The following is an 18,634-nucleotide window of genomic DNA, read 5'->3' as shown; positions in this document are numbered from 1 at the left end:
AAGAGCACAGATGGGCAATTGATTGATTCATAGGTAGAATCTAATTAAATTCCCAAAATATTTCCAATGAGGTCACCTGAACACAGGGTTGAAGGAAGAAAAGCCACTATGAAGGAAGAGATGGCTCTGACAATAAATATTGTAAGAGACAAGAAGCTATCCAAGACACAAGTGATGATTATCAGCCAATGACCATCACAGGAAAACTGTCTAAGTACCATAATGTTTTAAAGTTTATTGAAATCAGACTGAAGGTTGAAATGCAAACATACATGACTCCTTCAATTAAAACTAAGGATGGTCCCTGATATCTATCCTTCCAACTACATTAACAGACTATGATGAGAACATCAGGAAAAACGCAGTAAAGCACGTGATAGCTTGTCAAGCGAGACACACCACAGAACCTCAGGAAATGGTGCAGTAATGGAGAGTCACTCTAAACTCAGAGAGAAAATTCCACACAGACTGGCTATAACACCAGCAAAAGCATGGCATTACTGAGTAACAGTCAGCAGGCAATTCTTGAGGGGTGCAAGATAGTTAGCAACTAACAGTACTAACCAAAGGGCTGTCTCTTCATAGCCAGCATTTCTGAAATTAGATGATGCTGGCTCCTCCAAAAACATTATCCTTGCATCTCTAAGGTAATGTAAAGAGAAGTAAAATCTGATTTAAAAAAAACACTGCAAAACCCCATCGACTGTGACAATCTGACACCACCTACTCAAAACCTCAAGTGGCGGTAGGAGTCTGAACTGGTCCTCAAGATTAAAATCTCAGGAGAACTGAAAGTCTCCTAACTAAATGAATGAGACTTTTTAAAGCTTTGCGTCGAACAGCATGTTAGACCTAGACAGCAAGAAGTTGGCAAAAATTCCTGGGGTTTACAAATACTTTAATCTTCATCAGTGTAAGACTGACTAGCATTAGAGTATGGCACTAATGAAACAGAAATACAGACGGTACTTTTTTATATCATTAGTAATAAAGTTTTATTTAACCACAAACTTTAAAAAAAGCACTCATCAAGACAACTACAAATTTCAGAACTGTTAGAGGGTAAGGAATGTGTCCTGCCTGAGCCAGGCAGACTCATCTTTTTACTCTAATAAAAAAGCAGAATGTTTCTTTTTGGGACTCATTCAGTATCTCAAACTTAAGTTGACTCAGACACTTTCCAAAACCAAAAAGCTTGCTTAAGTCTATGTGTGGTAGAGTGAAAAGCACAGTCTCGGTCTCTCTCATCAAACTGCACAACAGAGGAGAAGTTGGCTTCATTAGTCACTTAGACTTGGAAGAAATACAACCAAATCTGACAAGTTTGCTCTCCAAAATTCGGAGTGAGAATGAAGGGTAAAAGCTAGTCTGAAAAGAAACAGCAGAAAGGCACGTAAGCTGCCACAGCAGAAGATCCTCAACTCTGAAAAATTAATCACTTAAATATTGGTAACTTACTTTGAGCCTTACTAAAGATGGACTCATGCATCCAACTGAATGATCTGCTGCATAAATACCTTACATGAAGATAGCTTCCATATTTTTTTACAAAGACGAGTTACTCCTACATGCAAGCAACAGGAGGGAAATGTAACACAACTGTATTTCCCGCAGTATTTAACAATATCTGTTGTCTATCTCCAAATAACCCCCCTACCTCCAATTCTGTGCTGATTATGTCAAGGCTTCATTTCAAATTCTGAGGCAGGATATCCAAAATGTAACATACACATGTGAGAGAATACAGCAAATAGTTTCTCTGTGCTTCTTTCACACATGTAATGTTCACATGCTAATATCCTTTTCACGTTATCAGGAATCCTATAATCTGACTGAATCCAGATGAAAATGCTGTCTAAAAACAAATTATGATATATTATAATAGTTCCCCTTCACAGAAACATTGCATAGTAGGTAAAGTGTTCTAATTTTATATTTTAGCTATATATCCTGCTAACACCTTGTCATAGTTCAGCCCCTCTCGGGACTGATCTACACAGTCTCTCTCTCACTCCCTCACCCTCCAAGGGAATAGGGAGAGAGAATACAACAAAAAGGCTCAAGGCTTGAGATAAGGACAGGGAGAGATCCTTACGGGGATCGTTACGGGGAAAATAGATTCGACTTGGGGAAAACTATTTGTTTATTATTAGAACCAAAACAGAATAATGAGAAAGAACAAGATAATTTCCTCTCACCCCTCCCTTTTCCCAGGTTTAACATTACCTCTGCCTCCTTACCTGCCCTGAGCAGCACAAGGTGGGGGGAAGAGGGAATGGGGGTTTTGGTCAGTTCATCACACGTCACTTCACACTGCTCCTTCCTTCTCGGGGAAAGAACTCCTCATACTTCTTCCCTGCTCCAGCTTGAGGTCCCTCCCACGGGCTACAGTCCTTCATGAACTGCTCTGGCGTGGGTCATTTTCCACAGGGTGCAGTCCCTCCAGAACAGCTGCCCCAGAGCGGGCCCTCCACAGGCCACAGCCTCCTTTGGGCATCTGCCTGCCTCAATGTGGGGTCCTCCACGGGCTGCAGGTGGATCTCTGCTGCTCCAGGGACCTCCATGGGCTGCAGGGGGACAACCTGCCTCACCATGGGCTGCACCACGGGCTGCAGGGGAATTCTGGCCAGGAGCAGCATTACTCCTCCCGCTCCTTCTTCACTGACCTTGGTGTCTGCAGCTGTTCCTCTCACAAGAAAAATTCTTCACAACAGGCAGGCAGATACCTCTCAGGTTCTCTTCTCATCTCCTCTCCACTTCTTGCAGCTGAGCTGGGCCAAGTCAGGCCCAGCCGGCCGCTCAGGGGGAGGCCAGAGGGTGAGGCCTGCAAGGCCCACAAGGCTCGCACCTCCCCGTCTCTGCCCCTCGCTTCAGCTTCTTCACATAACCTCTTTTTTTTTTTTTCCCCCCCTCTGTTTTTCCCCTTCTTAAATACGTTATCGCAGAGGCGTTATCATGGAACATTCTGCTACCAACTGGCTCGGCCTTGGCCAGCAGCAGGTCCGCCCTAGGCCCAGGTGAGTCCACTGAACAAAGCGGAAAACTTTTAGCAGTTTCCTACAGAAGCTACCATCTTAGGCCCCCCTCAGTAAATAAAAGCAACACACAGCTATTCATAAAAATAACTTGAAAAATATCACACATCCCAATAAGTTTTCATAAGACAACCATCCTGCTTAAAGCAATGTTTATTTTAAAATACACTCTCCAGATGTGGAAAAAAAATAGTGCTCCAAAGAAATCTTAAAGGAAAAAAATACTCAAAAGTCAATAAAATATTTACAAAAGAACTGAAATGGCTTATAAATATATTTTAAAAGCTACAATACACAACTCTTTGTTTTCTTCTTTCGATATACAAGCTAGGTTTTTCCCCCCAAATTGTCTTTAAGTTCGAACTTAGCATAATTTTTGAAGTTACAAATCAAAAATTTTTTGCTTCAAACACTGACACTATCCCAAATTCCACAATATTTTGTATTACCAGTTGAAAAAATGTGTGCAGTAATAGCAGTTACTCTTTATTTTAAAGAATCGTAAACAAGATATTTTAAATCCATATGATCATAATTGACGTTTTATAATCTAAATCCCAGTGACTGTACTGGTGATCCACAGATTTCACAGACTGTATCAGCCAAAAATACCAATGCTCATCTTAGATGCAGTTTTCATGGCAAGAATTGCAATAAATGAGTACACTGTTTGCAAGAGCCTACAGGATTTATCAGTTCAGGAAAACCCAATCAAGAATATTTGAAATGCTAGCTTTTTGTTTTGTGCACACTATTTTAAAGTATTGTGCACTCTATTTTAAAGTATTGCTGTAACAGACAGTCACTAAAACTACAAGGTATCAGTTAAAATGCAAAAATAACATAACATAACTTACTATACTGGACCTTTTGGGAAGACCAAGACCTTGCATTTTTATTTTATATCAAGGAATAAACCAGGGTCATATTCTAAAATCCTGGAATATTGTGCAGTCATGGTTTGCTAAGAGAACAGGAGATATTCAGAGTCTAATGCTCCTTTGTCCAAGTTAAGACTCACCTTCTTTCAGTGCTTTATCCATGTTGTGAGAAATGACCACTCTCCTTGACTGGACTGAATCAGCCCAATTACTCTGAAATTCAAAGAGAACATTCAGCATAAGAAGAAGGAACAAACCAAAAGTGACAGAAGAAATAAAACTGGAATTCAGGGTGATAGCACTATATTATTTGGTTTTCATAGAAATATTGTCACCCCATATGATTAAAACAGATGAGTGTCAATTATCTACAATGATATTATGTATTATTAATTAAGCACATATTAATATCCATTGTTGAGTATCATACACTGTACAACTTGCCAAATTATCTTAAGGTTGGGGTTTTTTTGTAGAAGGAAGCTGCATCCATTTGCAATTCGGTGCACTGAGAATAGGACATATGCATTTAATAAAACAACCGGAACTCTTCTATTCAGTATTTTCACAGCTTTGTAAGATCTTCAATAGATAGGTCAACAGCAAATTAACATCTTTACAGCCTGTTGTCACAATGGACTTCATTCAGAATCATAAATCACTTCTAAAATAAAAGCAAAGCCCTTAGCTCTCCTACAGTAATTTTGGTTCATATTCTTTTGGGCTTCTTCCTTCCAAGACACTTCTGGCCACTGCATGTTAAGTTGCTGTACAGTACAAACATTTGTCTGTTTCGAAATATTAGCTCTTTTAGTGTCCCAACAGGTGGGTGTACAGAGAAACATTTTTCAGGGTGCAGACAAAAAGCAGTGATTCATGCTGTCCTTATACAGAAAGGAGCGTAATTTGAATCAGAAATAGAAATGGTCCCCACTGCCACTCAGCTTACTTCACTCCCCTTAATGGGAGCTCAGATTCTACCCAGTAAGGAGAGAGCACTTCAGAAACGTCCCAATCTCTCCAACATACACCAAATAGAGAATAAGAAAGCAGTATAAACTGCAAGGGAGGTTTAACTAAAATCACTCTAATGCTTTTAAAGGTAATATGCCATTATTTCAGCCAATTTGCAGGCTAATACCCAGTGTATTTTGGTGTAACCTATTTTCCTTCTACTGCAGATTCATGCACACAGGGTCTAGTATAAAGCATGTCTAATGGCACACAGATGAAGGAACCTATGCACTACCCCAACAGCAAATAAAGCTGTTCAGACTCTCTCATACCTAACAGACAGCACTGCCACAGGTATTTTCCAGGCCTTGAGTGCCCTTCTTCCACCCACAGTTGATCTGTTCCAGCTCTGGGGTGAGTGCAGCAGCATTCCCTAGACTTCTTCCAGTCGCTACTCTGAGACCGTGGCTGTGCTCTTCCAGCCATTCTCTTCCCTTCCTTGACAACATTATCAATGGCAAGAGCTGCAAGATTTCAGCATGTTTGCCTCCATTTGCAGACCCTCTTACTAGCAAGACTATAGTTAAGGAGGAGTAAGAACAGAGTATTATCCAATTCATGAACCACTACAGATTTTCATGGTGCCCTTTTACCTGAACGTGGTAAGCCATACCCATCTAAACAGCTGCAGAAAGTATTTTTGCTGTTTGGAAGAACACCTAACAACAGTATTTGTAAGGCTCCAATATATCACCTCTGACTGATAATGTTTTTGTGCTTCCTCCACGCAAAACCGTGTTAATGCTAGTCACACAATTACTTCAGGATTTTTATGCTTTATTTGCAGCAGGAAATCGGATGATTCATAACCACTCCAATTTAAAAAGAGAAGAGACAGACTCACAGAGACATTAAACATCCCAAATACATTTGGGGAGGGGGAAGGGATTTAGAAAGCCCTATTAAGCAAAGTCCCTCAGGTCCTTCTGTGAAGAAAGAGCTCCTGAACACGAGGCCACAATCCTGACTGAAGCTCTATGCTCAACATACTCCATCCTCCTTAACACTCACGCTAGCTTGGGTATCCTACAAGACCAATCTTTCTTCTAAACCAAGTCACACCTGCAGAGAGTTCAGTAACCTCAAGCCCTAAATTCAGCATAAACAGTTCTCATTTGTACATAGTTTGCAGGAAGTGTTTTTACGGCCTAAAGCATCAGTAAGTGATCTCATGAAGTGCTAGCCAAATCACTCCTTTCAAAACTAGTTTAAACACAAGCTGAGATAAGAAAGTTATGAGTGCTGAACACTTAGTTTTGCCTATCTGTCCCAGGACTTCTTTACATCTGTGGGAACACAAAACAAAATACCTTCATGGTTGCAAGTAGCTTGCTCCACATCACCACACTACAATCCAACCTACACAATTCCACAAAGCAGGAACCAATCCTTTTATGTTCCCATTTTGAACACTCATTTCAAGAGCAAGACAGACTATTGTCTCAGTGAAACCCTGCCTCTTAAATACCAAGATACAAACTCACATTTCAGGTTGCAAGAAAGTATTTCATTGACAGCATCCTCTACAGTTGGTACGCTTGACTTCTAAATGGCATCAGCCACCATTAAAAAAAAAAAAAAAATTAGTAACATCAATTTTTAGCATGGGAAACTTCACATAAGACAAGTGATCAAAAAGAATTTAAAAGGTAAGAAGTGAATACAGCTGCACGAATGTAAATACTGAAGGGCAAAGGAAGATGCATGGTATATTGCATTTTCTGAGAAATTTTCTATACACATTGTGGGTATTGCACACACCACCATGAACAGTCTGAAAGAAAAGCACAGAGCAAGAAATAAGTCTTGTTTAAAAATGAGGTTTCAACTTTGTGTAAAAACAAATTTTCAAGAACAGATGAGAATCTAACTTGTGTTAGTTCAGACTTAAGAAAAAACAGTTCAGAGGAGACCTTATTGCTGTCGTCAACTACCAACAAGAGGGTACAGAGAAGAGGGAGACAGACTCTTCTTGTAGATGCACAGGACAAGAGGCAAGGTTGCAACACAGGAAATTCCCATCACTTACAAGGCAAAACTATTTTAATTATGAGGATGGTAAAATACCAGAATGGCAGGGGAGGGCTGAGAGACCGTGGAGCCTCCATCCTTGGAGACATTCAAAACTCAACAGGAGAAAGCCCTGACCTTACCTAGTTGGACCCACTCTGAGCAGGGGCATGGACTAGATGCCCTCCAGACATTTCGTCCAACCTGAACTGTTCTGCGATTCTTGATGATCCTACAGAGAACTGTGAATTTAATTTAGTGACTGACAGTGGATCAGATCTTAAGTTGCTTTCTCTAAAACAGATGATTAAACTCATTTTTCCTTCCAGTCTTACAAACTTACATTTAGCAGAATCACATCTTAAGCCTTGTTAGCTCATATTCACTCCTAAAAAAAAACTGTTTCTGTGACAGCAATAATGATGAATTAACTAAATAAGCAGGCACCCCTGAGTTCAATGACATAGGGCAACAAACACCTTAAAACCAACAGTAACAACCCAGTAACACAACTTTACCAGCATCTGTGGTAACAGAAAGATTTCAGGAGATTCACAGTCCAAACTCAGCTCTAACAGCTCAGAAAGTGAAAAATCTAGCAGATTTCACGGTAAGATTTTCTTCCCACCTCTGTCTCAAGTCAGATGGAGGGCGTATGCAGAGAACAGGTTCAGCTAGAAAGCCTAGATTTGAATGTTTTCACATTTTTCATCATGTCGCTTATGTAAAGGAAAACAGTGCTACATTTAATGAAACAGTTGGTATAATCCTGACTGAGCCAAAGATGTTCCTAAATGGATGTAACACAGTCAAAGCTCTAGCTTAGATGCTCTTTTATACTGACTAAAACCTGGTATGTTCCCATTAGTCCTGACTTGCACTACCACGGCCCAAAAAAAATAACTGGGCTCAACTCTGTAGAGTTTATTGTTTAAGAATGGCAGAAACCAGATTGAAACTTAAATAAGGCTTGACAAAATGACTTGAAGGGGTAGGGGTGGAGCACATTTGGAAAGCACATGCAAAGAATAAGGTTGCTAACAAACAGGGAGGCCTGTTTCCTGGAACAGTTCAAGTTTTCGCCAATGTTGACTTTGTTTACAGGCTGGGGGGAAAAAAAAAAAGAAAAAAAAAAAAAAAAAAAAGGATGTGTGTATTTCCTGGAGGCTTCTGAATAATACTCATTGTTTGATACTTTTGAAAATTATTTAAGACACACACAACAACAGCCTGAAAGGCTCAAGAAGAAAAAAAAAAAAAAAAAGGCGGCTGGCATTCAGCCTGAATTTTTGTCTTAGGCTTAATCTCCTACAGATGCAAAAAATACGTTAATATCATTTATTGGTTTAAACAATTTACATAATTTAAAATTAGTTTTGAAGGGAAAGAAAGTTTAATAAATAAGAATTAAAAAGGTGTTTCAACAACTACACTGAATAAATGGCAAAGCACAGAGAACACAGGAGTACCTTCCACTATAAATAAATCAATCCGCAACACTCAGACATCAGATGCAATTCTTAAAACACAGCAGCAGAAAGCCAGGCACATGCTACAGGCACGCCACATGCAGACTTACTCCGACATGCAATTAAAGCCAGAAGCAGAGAAAAATTAACAATTATTTCTATTACATTAACTCAATTACAACAAAACTAGAACAGAGCTCGGGACAGAACCCACAATATAAATGGGCACTGTGCATGAGACGCTCAGTTTAATCAGTGATCTAAAATGCAAAGACTGCATCCAATTCTGCATACAAGAACCATCCAGCTACTCATAGCTGCTCACTCCACCCACTGCTGCCCTAGCAACTTTCTTCTTTTCTTTGTAAGACATACACTAACATCAGACTGGACTTCGACGATCGTCACAGCTTCAAATAATACTTCACTGAACTCTCCATAAATTCAGCTTTAACTGATCTGGATAAATGTTTTCTTATAGTAGTAAATATTACTTCAACTTATGATGCAAAAATAAATTTTCTATTCACAAAAGAGTTAATATTCTTAATTAATACCTACAGTTCTATTTTAGATTACAAAGCAAGTATGTATGTGTCACATTAAGCATTCATCTACATATATTAAGTGATAACATAACTACCAATTTAAAAATCAACATACTTAAAGCATGTTAATCCTATTATGCTAATCATCATTATCTCAATAACGATTTTATAATATCAGCATAGCTTATTTCCACTAACACAGTAGCTTCTGGAACATGTAAACTGTGTTTATTTTATGGGGATCACCTATCTTAGATGTACCATGTTCAAAATGGATAAAACCATACCGGTATAAAAATGTTATAATCAGGGTAGAACTTCCTTCACTTGAGATTTCATACAATACTAGACAGATAAGAATATGAAAATGAAACTTTTCTCAGGTAATACTGTCATTCCCATCAGTACGGCTAAGAAATAATTTGTAAGCAAGCATTTAAATTTCTGCTCAGCGAGAAATACAGCATTATTCTCTGCTGGGATCTTTAATATTACCATCAAAATAAATGCTTACATGAATTCTCAGGCTGCATACACAGACAGCCCTCGTCTACTGAACATCTCCATACTCTCCTTCTCTGTCAAGAACAGACAACAAGAATCTATGGTCTATACTTCAAGGCCAAAAGAGACATGTGCTATGAAAACTGAATTGCTGGCAAGCCAGAAAAACCTGCATAGACCCATGCCTTAGCTGCAGAGTCTCAGCCTGACAACCAGAAACTCCTGCATTGTCTCTTCCTATACCCTCCCTCTCAGATGACTTTTCACCCTATAAAGGTAGGGTGTTCTGTCTTTTTAACAAGGCATCACAGAACATGCAGAACAAATCATCATTAATTTTATTAACTTGAGCTCTTTCACTGCTTGCTTAATAGGGAAAAAAATGGTACAGAATGACTTATCATATAAACCTCCCATGGGCACAACACAAATTTGTTTCCCTCATGACTATACAATATTACTTTTTAATATCACTTAACAAGGTGGCAGCTTGGGAAAGGATATAGTATTCTACATAATTGCCTTTTTGTTGGGTAAATTTTGCTGTTCTCCTTTGCAGAGCAGAGGGAACCAAGACCTTGCAGTAAGAAGGAACTTGATCAGATTTTCTTTTCACAACGTTTCTGATATGGTTTGGGATGGAAAATTCTGTACATGCACATCTTGAAGGCAAGATGCTTTCACTCTCGACCTTATTACAGAGGTTTTGGTTCCATCTTTAGGACTCCCATGCAAGAGACTTGGATAGCAAGGTCCCACTGAGCCCACCACTCATCTGTCTTACTGACTCAGCGTGGCTCGGTTATCAGGAGAAATGAACTAGCTCCCTAGTTATGCTGTCAGTCATAAAACACTTTTCAAGTGAGAAGCAGTCCCTGCAAATGTAAAAGCAGCCTGATTCACAGCAAAATATGACATGTCAATCTAACACAATGTTGAGAAAATTAAATGTCAAGCACAGTACAATAGAGATCTGAAGCCAACACAAGATACAATGGAAGGAAACAGAAAAGGTTGCATGACAAGACAAGACATCTCTAAATATACATGAGGGATAAAAGGCTGTGTGGAAAACTAAGTCTGCTCACCACTAAGGAGTTATGGGACAAATAAGTGAGATGCAAAGCCTAAAAAACATTTCATTTCCCGAGATCAGTCTCCTGTGAGAATGAAGTTGTCACGCCAAAGTTACACCTGCAGGTAATCAACACATGCAGTCCTGATAAAAGTAAAATTCTGAAAAAGCTTATAAATCCCTAAGGATAACAGATATTCTACAGATCTCTTAAAATAAACTGTAGCAGAAGTGTCTAAACTGCAGGCCTCAAAGCATAACAGGCCCCCACTGAACTGTAACTGAATGTTTGAGATTCATGCAACACTCTCTTAAAATTCTAAAATATTCCTGAAATTGGTAGGTAATGCTACTGTATCTTCTCACTATTTTAATTTCAGGACTTGCCTAGTAATAAATTCACCCGCCTCATCAATAGCTGGCTGTTAACCTGCCTATATAAGAGATAGCCCTAAGAATAAAAGTATCAAGACTCAGTTCTGTTAAATCAAACTTAAAACACATCCTCTCCTTTCAACCCAGAAACAACTGATAAATTAAAAGAACGTCAGTAGATCGGAATATTTGTTTGCGAGCCCAAGAGGATCTGAAACAAGCACGACAAGAGCAGCAAGCAGAGACGGTAACAACTGGCAGAAGTAACAGCAAAACCCCTGCAATATCCTCTCAGTATTCCCTAATGGACCAGAGAATGAGACAGACTGCAGAACATGCTTGGCTTTAGGTTGATAAAAACTCCATAAATACTTTTGAAGACTTAATAAAATGTAAAGATCAAGACTGAAAGGAGTTAGGCAGTTTCCTGTCTCCCTCACAGCTGCTTCAAACCTCAAAAAATGCTTTGCATTGAGCTTTAAATCGATGCCCACAGATGGCAAACTTTTCACTTCCTACAGCTGCTGAGGCTCCTGTGAGCTTACCTTCCTAAGCTTCCTCCAACTGTAGAAGCCCAACAGTGAAGGAAAATAAAACTGCCTGTCCTTTCTCTCCGCTTCTCTGATGTTCCTCAAAAAGAGCAGAGCACTCAGCTTGGATACCATGGCAGATACTCAGCCTAGGTTAAGTTGCCATCTCATCTGAATCACTCAGACAGTTTCCAACAATCTCACTACTCATCCTCCTGTTACTTCAACAAAAAACACTACTATCTTCCAGGATCCAGAGATTTCAATGATTACCTAACACAATGAGAAAAGATTTATTCATGCCCTCCCATTAATGCCAGAGTCACAAGAGGTCCACGCTCAAGGATAGAAGCAGCCTTCAGGAACATAAAACATGGTTACATATGTCTCTCTCAGGGTCAGAAAGTAAGAGTAAATTATCTCTGAAAATGGAGAGCCACTAAACAGAAGTGAACAAGAGTGACCAAATACATCAGGAGCTGAGTTTTAAAGAAATACTCAAAATCACTGGTAACTGTTAATCATAGGAGACTAAAACCAGGATATTGGAATCAGTGTACCCTTTTCGCTGGGAAAAAAAACACATGTATTACCTTTCAGTTAGTGCTGCAAGACCGACTAGGTAGAACATTCTCTACACAGAGTATCATTAATTTAATCTGAATTTAAAATGCAGCCCTTAAATCGAGTAAATGAATCCTTGGTTCTTGCATTATTTAAATGAAGTTGATAACCCAACTCTCTATTATTCAGAACTTTTCGTTTGAATCAAAGTCAAAACACTATGCTGAACAGAAAACTCTGCCCTGCCAGTTTTTTTTTGGCAGAGAAACAACTCACACTGGAAATGTGGGAAAAGGCGTTTTTCTTCCCCTTCCCACCAACTTGGTTAATGTGGTTCTTCATATGAGTCAAAGCCATCTCCACTACCACCACACAAGTTAACAGCAGTGTATGGAGCAAGCCTGAATTTAAAGAGGTGACACATGTTCTACCCGGGGCTATCTCTGGTATGAGCAAGTTTACCGACACTTTAAAAGTTAAAATCCTCTTTAAGATAGACATTTTTACAGAAGTACAATTGGGTCACCATGCCTTACTGCTGTCTTGGATTTTGCTGTCCTCCTCCACCACAATCAATCTTGTCCTAAAACAGCTCCTGAGAAGTGCTGAAAAATACCTGACAATAACATAATGTACAATCTCAAGGTGTTGTTCAATTCCCACTATTTCAATATCAGTAGAAACTATTTACCAATATTATAAATGCCTGCAAGTACTTACATTGATAAGTAAAACAGTATTATGAGCTGCCTCTCTTCACTTCCCTTTCCAATGAAAATATAAAAGAACACTGGAAGAAACACAAAACTTCACGTGGAAGCCAGAAGACTGCCCAGATACATCTTGTGATCAGAGCTCTCACATACAGGAAGATTACGCTGAGAGTATACCTCATCATGAGGATATAAATTGCCCACCTTGCTTTGCAGTTCTCAGCAGATTTCAAACACTCTTGTTGATATACTCGACTTCAGCAGAAAGTCTTCACCTTTCAAGTCTCAAAGGGCTCACATAAACAATATTTAGGACAAAGCACAGCTTCACATTTGGAAAGATGGCTTCTCCAGCAGCAAGTTCAAGCAAAATGAAAATACTTTGCTCTTCTGAAGTCTGAACCCACAAGACACCACTTCCTCACTCAAGTTACTTCACTTGCATGAACGTTTCCAGGAAAATCAGCAGCACTGAATGCACATTGTAAGTGCTTACAGAATTGAGAACTTGCAAAAAACTCCCTTTCTTCAGCACAACATAAAGAACTCAATCCAAGTCCCTCTGAAGTTGATTTAAGAGTACTCCCATTCACTTTCCAAGAGCTGAGCCTGACTCCCACTAGAGTAAACATTTATTACTGAATACTTGGTGTTTCCTCATTTGTTAACCCCAATGTGAAAATCACTCTAAGAATGAAAAATTAACCTATCTGCCTTGAGTTCATATATACACAATACATGCAGAGCAAAAAAAAAAAAAATTTTTTTAATTATTAGGCCAACTAGAGTGTTCTTTCCTACTCTTGAGGAAAAGATACAACAAGGCTGAAGAAATACTAGCTTTACAGTCATCCTACTACCGGCTCCGAGGAAAGACAAGACAGCAGGATCATAAAGCTTTACGAGAAACGGAAGAGTAACAACAACTGAATGATAATAAAGCACTGCAAATACAAAAGGATGTATAATAAAAAGATTAACCTACTAATTTTTCAAATATAAATGCATGGATGAAACTTTGCAATAAACATTTCAGTGAACGGCCTACATTTCCATATGCTGCCTATACAGACACTATTATTTTCTTCACCTACATGTTGCCGAAGCACCAATTTGGAAATCTGCTAAACATACACAAAATTGTGTTTAGGAAAAGCACGTCAAAGAGCTTTGTGGCCCTGAAGCCATTTTGTATCAGAAAGAAATCAAAAAAACTGTAAATTGAGGGCATGAGAAACCCAAATAAGATGCCTGGAATTACAGCTTCTAAATAGAAAGGGTAAAATACTTCACTCCTCTTTGGGCAGTCCCTGTCATACAGCCAGCTTAAATTTTCAGAACTGCAGCGCAAAGAGGAAGGAAATAAAAATTTTCACTGAATCAACGAGAGAGTAAAGAAATAACCCCCGAAAAAGGGCTGCAGCAGATGCTGCTGCTTTAGTAGCGACTTTTAAATACCAGATTTCGATTCCCTTCTGAAACAACACACACATACCATAGAGCTACAATAAATCCAAACACCACACACAAGACCACACAATGCAAGAGCAGGGGTGCACTACCTACATGTATGAATCCAACAGACGGACGTAATAGGAGAGCATCTTGAAGAGAAAGAGACAGTAACACACCACAGAAAGAAAGTGCCTACGGTACAGTAACCGAAGTGACTGTATTTGTCTCCGTTGACAGCTCTACCTTCACTCCTGTTCAGTGGGCTTATGTATTATGTTTTTCACAAATTGGAAGAGAGAAATAAATTTAATTTTTTTTCTTCAATTCTTGGCTTCCCAAATTAAAATTGATTTTCATTGTTTGGCTGTTTCACAAATCTGAAAGTTGCTCCTCATTGTGGCAGCAGGGAGATTTCAGTTATTAAGTTTATATAAAGATTCTTTTTGTACTATGTATACAACATGTTCTCCTGAAAGTAAATTAACACACATCCAGATGTTCAGATGAGTATACTAGCACATAAATGTCACTGGAGCTATGACATTATCACTGAAATATTTAATCTTGCAAATCTGAAAGAAACAGGAATTTATTACTGATGCATTTTTCTTCCCCCCCCCCCCCCTTTAGTGTAAGGTAGTTGAATAGTGAAATAAAAAAGTATATAGTCCTTTACTACTCTAGTGCTTATGCACTCAGTACAAATTTGTTCCCCAGCATTCCTATGACAAAAACCAGCTGAACAACCCCCAGCTGTTCCTACTTAATACACCGCATACAGGACAGGTACCTTCTGCTTATCACTTTTTGACTTTGTGTGTTACATCGTCTCACTTCCCCATTTCTCTCTTCTAATGCTCATACACACTACCATTCTTCACTCCCTTAAAAAAGCTGAGTATGATGTTGAGTCTTCAAAGTAAAGAGAATTAGAAAAAAAAAAAAAAAAAGTCTACCCAGAGGACAAAATGAGTATCACACACCCCCACTGCCACAAATAGATCCTGAATGCACCTTTGCAACTTGTATTATTCACTGAGGTCACCAGCCCCCAGCCAAACGATCCCTTCTACTGACATTAATGTTCTGCCAGTTTGCATTAAACGCAGGCCCAGAAAAATGTATTGCTCACACACACAGGCTCTTTCCCTCCTTGGGTCAAAGAATTAAGGAATTAACCACTATTGCAGGTCGTTAGCTGATTCGATTGGCAAGATGGAAAGACAGACAACTATACCAGCAAGTGATTTCTAACAGGTTCTCTGCCCTGTTGGCACTGCTTTCTGCAAATTCAGCTGCATCAACTGCAGCTCCACAAAGACAGAAGCGACAGCATTATTTACTTGCTGCTAACAAGAAGAGTACGTGCACTAAACATAATGAACTGGGTCACCAAAAAAGCTAGGCTATACACCAAGGAGACACAAGTTACACTCCTTTTTCTTTGTAGAGTGCCTCGGGTATCCTGCATGACGCTACCAAAGTGAAACAGCAGTGTTTCGCAGGCGCGCAGGCAGAGCGGGAGTTTTCCAGGCCTGTCCAGGATCAGCTCTGGTGTACTGGATGGGGTCAGAACAACGGACGGAAGAAAAGGTATTTTGACCAGCGCCTGCAGTCAGTCTCCAAAAACCTTGCACTACCAGTCCCATTCTGAAGAAACCAAAAAATACTCTTAAGTAGTGAGCTGCAAAGAGCACATGAACATGAATTAGTACTGTGGACAGAAAATTCATCTGTTTATCTATGGCCCTGAGGTCCGCAGCAGTTTGAGAACACGCCGGGACTTCCTCAAGGCATTACGATAACACTATCTACGGCTGCCCAACTTCGGAGCCTGCATTTAAGCAACACCACGCCGGCTCTTTCAGCACGTCTCCTTCTTTCACGAATGACGTTTCAACTGAAGGCACAGTAAAGGATCTGACAGACAGCCGACAACGAACTGCCGTACGAGCGTTCCCACACGCCGAAGGTCTCCCTCAGAGCAAACTCTCGATTTTCCCTGCCCGCCTGCCACCCTCCGGCACAACTTTTCCCACTCACAGCCCCGACGAGCGGCAAAGAGCGGGCAAGGTCCCGGACAACAGCGGGTTTGCCGGCCCGGCACCCCGCGGCGGAGCCAGGGCCCCGCCGCCTCCGTCCCCCTCCTTCCCGCTCTCCCGGCGGCGGGAAGGGGAGGGCGCGCCGGCCCGCCCCGCTCGGCTCCTCTCTGGTCCCTGCCACTCACCCCCACGACCCGCAGGACCGGAGCTGCAGCGGCGAAGTCCGGCGGCGGCAGGCGGCGGCGGCCGCCGCACATCAGGACGATGAGGGCGCCCAGCGCAGCGGCGGCGGCGGCGCAGCCGGCGTAGAGGGCGAGGCGGAGCAGGAGCAGGGCTAGGCACGGCGGCCCGCCGCCCCCCGCCTCGGCCCGCTCCTGCCCCAGGTGGACGACGGACACGGCCAGCAGCCCCAGCCCCACCGCCAGCACGAAGCGGGACGAGCTGGGATCCTCGTCCTCCTCGTCTTCTGCCGCCGCCTCCTCCTCGCCGCCGCCGCCGGCCACAGCGGCGGCCGCCGGGGCGCTGCTGCGGCCGGCCTCGCCGCCGGGGCCGCGCGAGCTCGGTGGGCCGGGGGCGGCGGCGCCCGCCGCCTCGGGCTGCCCGGCCATACTGCTAGCGCTGTCGGCACCGGGGAACATGCTGCTCCTGGCGCCGCTGGGAGCAAGAGCATCTCCCGCCGCCGCGGCAGCCCCCTGCGAAGGTCGCCGCTCCCGGGCCCCCCTCTCTTCTTCTCCTCCTCCGCCGCCGCCTCCTCCTCCTCCACCGCCCGCCGCTGCCACTGGCACCGCTGCGGCCGCCGGGGGAGCCGGAGCTCATGCCCGGCGGCAGGCGAGTGCGCGGCGGCCCGGCCGCTTCCTGGCGGCAGCGCTGCCCGCCGGTGGGCGGCGGGAACCGAGCGCCGTGGCGGCAGCCGGGGGAGGCCCCGCCGCGCCGCTCGGTGTCCGGCCGGGGGAGGGGGAGGAGGCGGGGGCGGTGCTTGCCGGGCGGGCGGGCCGGGGACATGTGCCCCCGCCGCGGCGGGCCGCTCCATCGCGGGGCCTGGCAGCCCTGCGCCGGGGTCCCCTATAGAGGCTAGGAAAGGCTGCCCCTGGGCGAAACGAGGAGGTGCCGGTGCCTCCCCTCATGGATCCCCGCCGGCCGCCGTGTGGAGCCGGGTCCCGCGAAAAGCCAGCGCGTGCCCCTCCGCCACGGACAGCCTGGCAGAGCTGGGGGGCCGCAGGCCGCGGCTCGGCCCAGCGGGACCCGGGATGGTCTGGTCCCAGCACCGAGGCCCTGGCCTGAGCTCAGGACAAAGCCTTGACCCGGGGCATGTCAGAGGTCCACCCTGCTGCCTACGCCCCTCTGCTCAGCCGAAGCAAACCATAAAAAAAAATGGATTTCAGAAATAAAAAGTTGATGGAACAGCGATTTAACTGATACAACAATGGTTTTGCAAAATCCTGCCCCACTACCCCAAAGGAAGCCTGCCCCCACTCCTATCGCTAGACCCTCTGCAAGTCTCATGTTTTGTAACTGCTCGTGGTAGATTCTGAGAACAGATTCCTCTATGCTAAAGCCTTGCCGGCTTTCAGCCGTGCTCGGAGTGCACGTTCCCCTTGCCATAGGTGTGCAATTCCAGCTCCTCTGAATTTGCAGGTCCATAGCAGCTACCAACCACAGCCAAAGTGGGAGACCTTGATCTCACAGTAGGAATACAGGGCACTGGTTTCCTTAAGGAAGCCAGACTCTGCAACAGTGGATTTACAAGCATTTACTCACGGGCTTCATTTTAAGAGCAGAGATCCCATTAAGGAAGTTAAGCACTGTAGAAGTGTTTACAGGTATTGAGACTTCTGGGAAGCGCTTTTCAGATTGCTTCGGTCGTAATGTGCAAATTAGGCCTGAATGTTATCTTTTAAACAACAGCTATTGGTGCTGAGGTTGGACTCTAAAGGCTGGATTTATTCATATTCTGTAAAACTTGTGTAAAAAAAAGTTACTTCTGTACAATGAATGATACTAGCCTGATCAGGAAAAGGTATGAATACCAAGGCCCTGATCTTGTGAGTGTTTACATTTCCGTATAACTTCAAGAGCACCATTTTAAAACCAGACCCCAAACTTCCCCGTGCTTCTGCTACACTAAGTGAGCCAAGGCACTGGGCATGAATAGCACAGGTGTCCAAAAGGTTCAGGTGCAGCCCTGAGGCTACGCTGTAGCGGTGGGTCGGCTGATAGCTCATGGTGCAGGACTGTAATAGAACATGCACAATACAGGCATGGAGCTAGTCAGGATTCTAAGTTACAACAAATGTTTTACTGCACTACAGTATTTTCTAAACTAGTTCTAACCTATCCCACAGTGTCTGATGGTACTCATATACAAAATTGTCTCTGTGGATATATATGCCTTGCCTTTATCTATTAGAGGCTTGACTAG

At 42.6% G+C, this 18,634-nt stretch overlaps 1 protein-coding gene across 1 annotated transcript in view; it reads right to left on the bottom strand.

The window, feature by feature from the left end:
- Positions 1-17,033, bottom strand: part of SNX25 (sorting nexin 25) — an 85,337-nt gene extending 68,304 nt beyond the window's left edge. The window contains exons 1-2 of the mRNA XM_086747351.1: positions 16,401-17,033; positions 4,057-4,129 (exon numbers count right to left, since the gene is read on the bottom strand). Coding sequence (XP_086603477.1) covers positions 4,057-4,129; positions 16,401-16,853 — 526 coding nt within the window. The 5' untranslated portion in view covers positions 16,854-17,033. The remainder of the gene's footprint in view (positions 1-4,056; positions 4,130-16,400) is intronic.
- Positions 17,034-18,634: the final 1,601 nt, after the last annotated feature.

This window comes from Chlamydotis macqueenii, chromosome 4, assembly GCF_036417535.1.
Source record: "Chlamydotis macqueenii isolate bChlMac1 chromosome 4, bChlMac1.mat, whole genome shotgun sequence".
Lineage (NCBI taxonomy): Eukaryota > Metazoa > Chordata > Aves > Otidiformes > Otididae > Chlamydotis > Chlamydotis macqueenii.
Note: the sequence above shows the minus strand (reverse complement) of the source record. Positions and strands in the feature narration are given on the sequence as shown.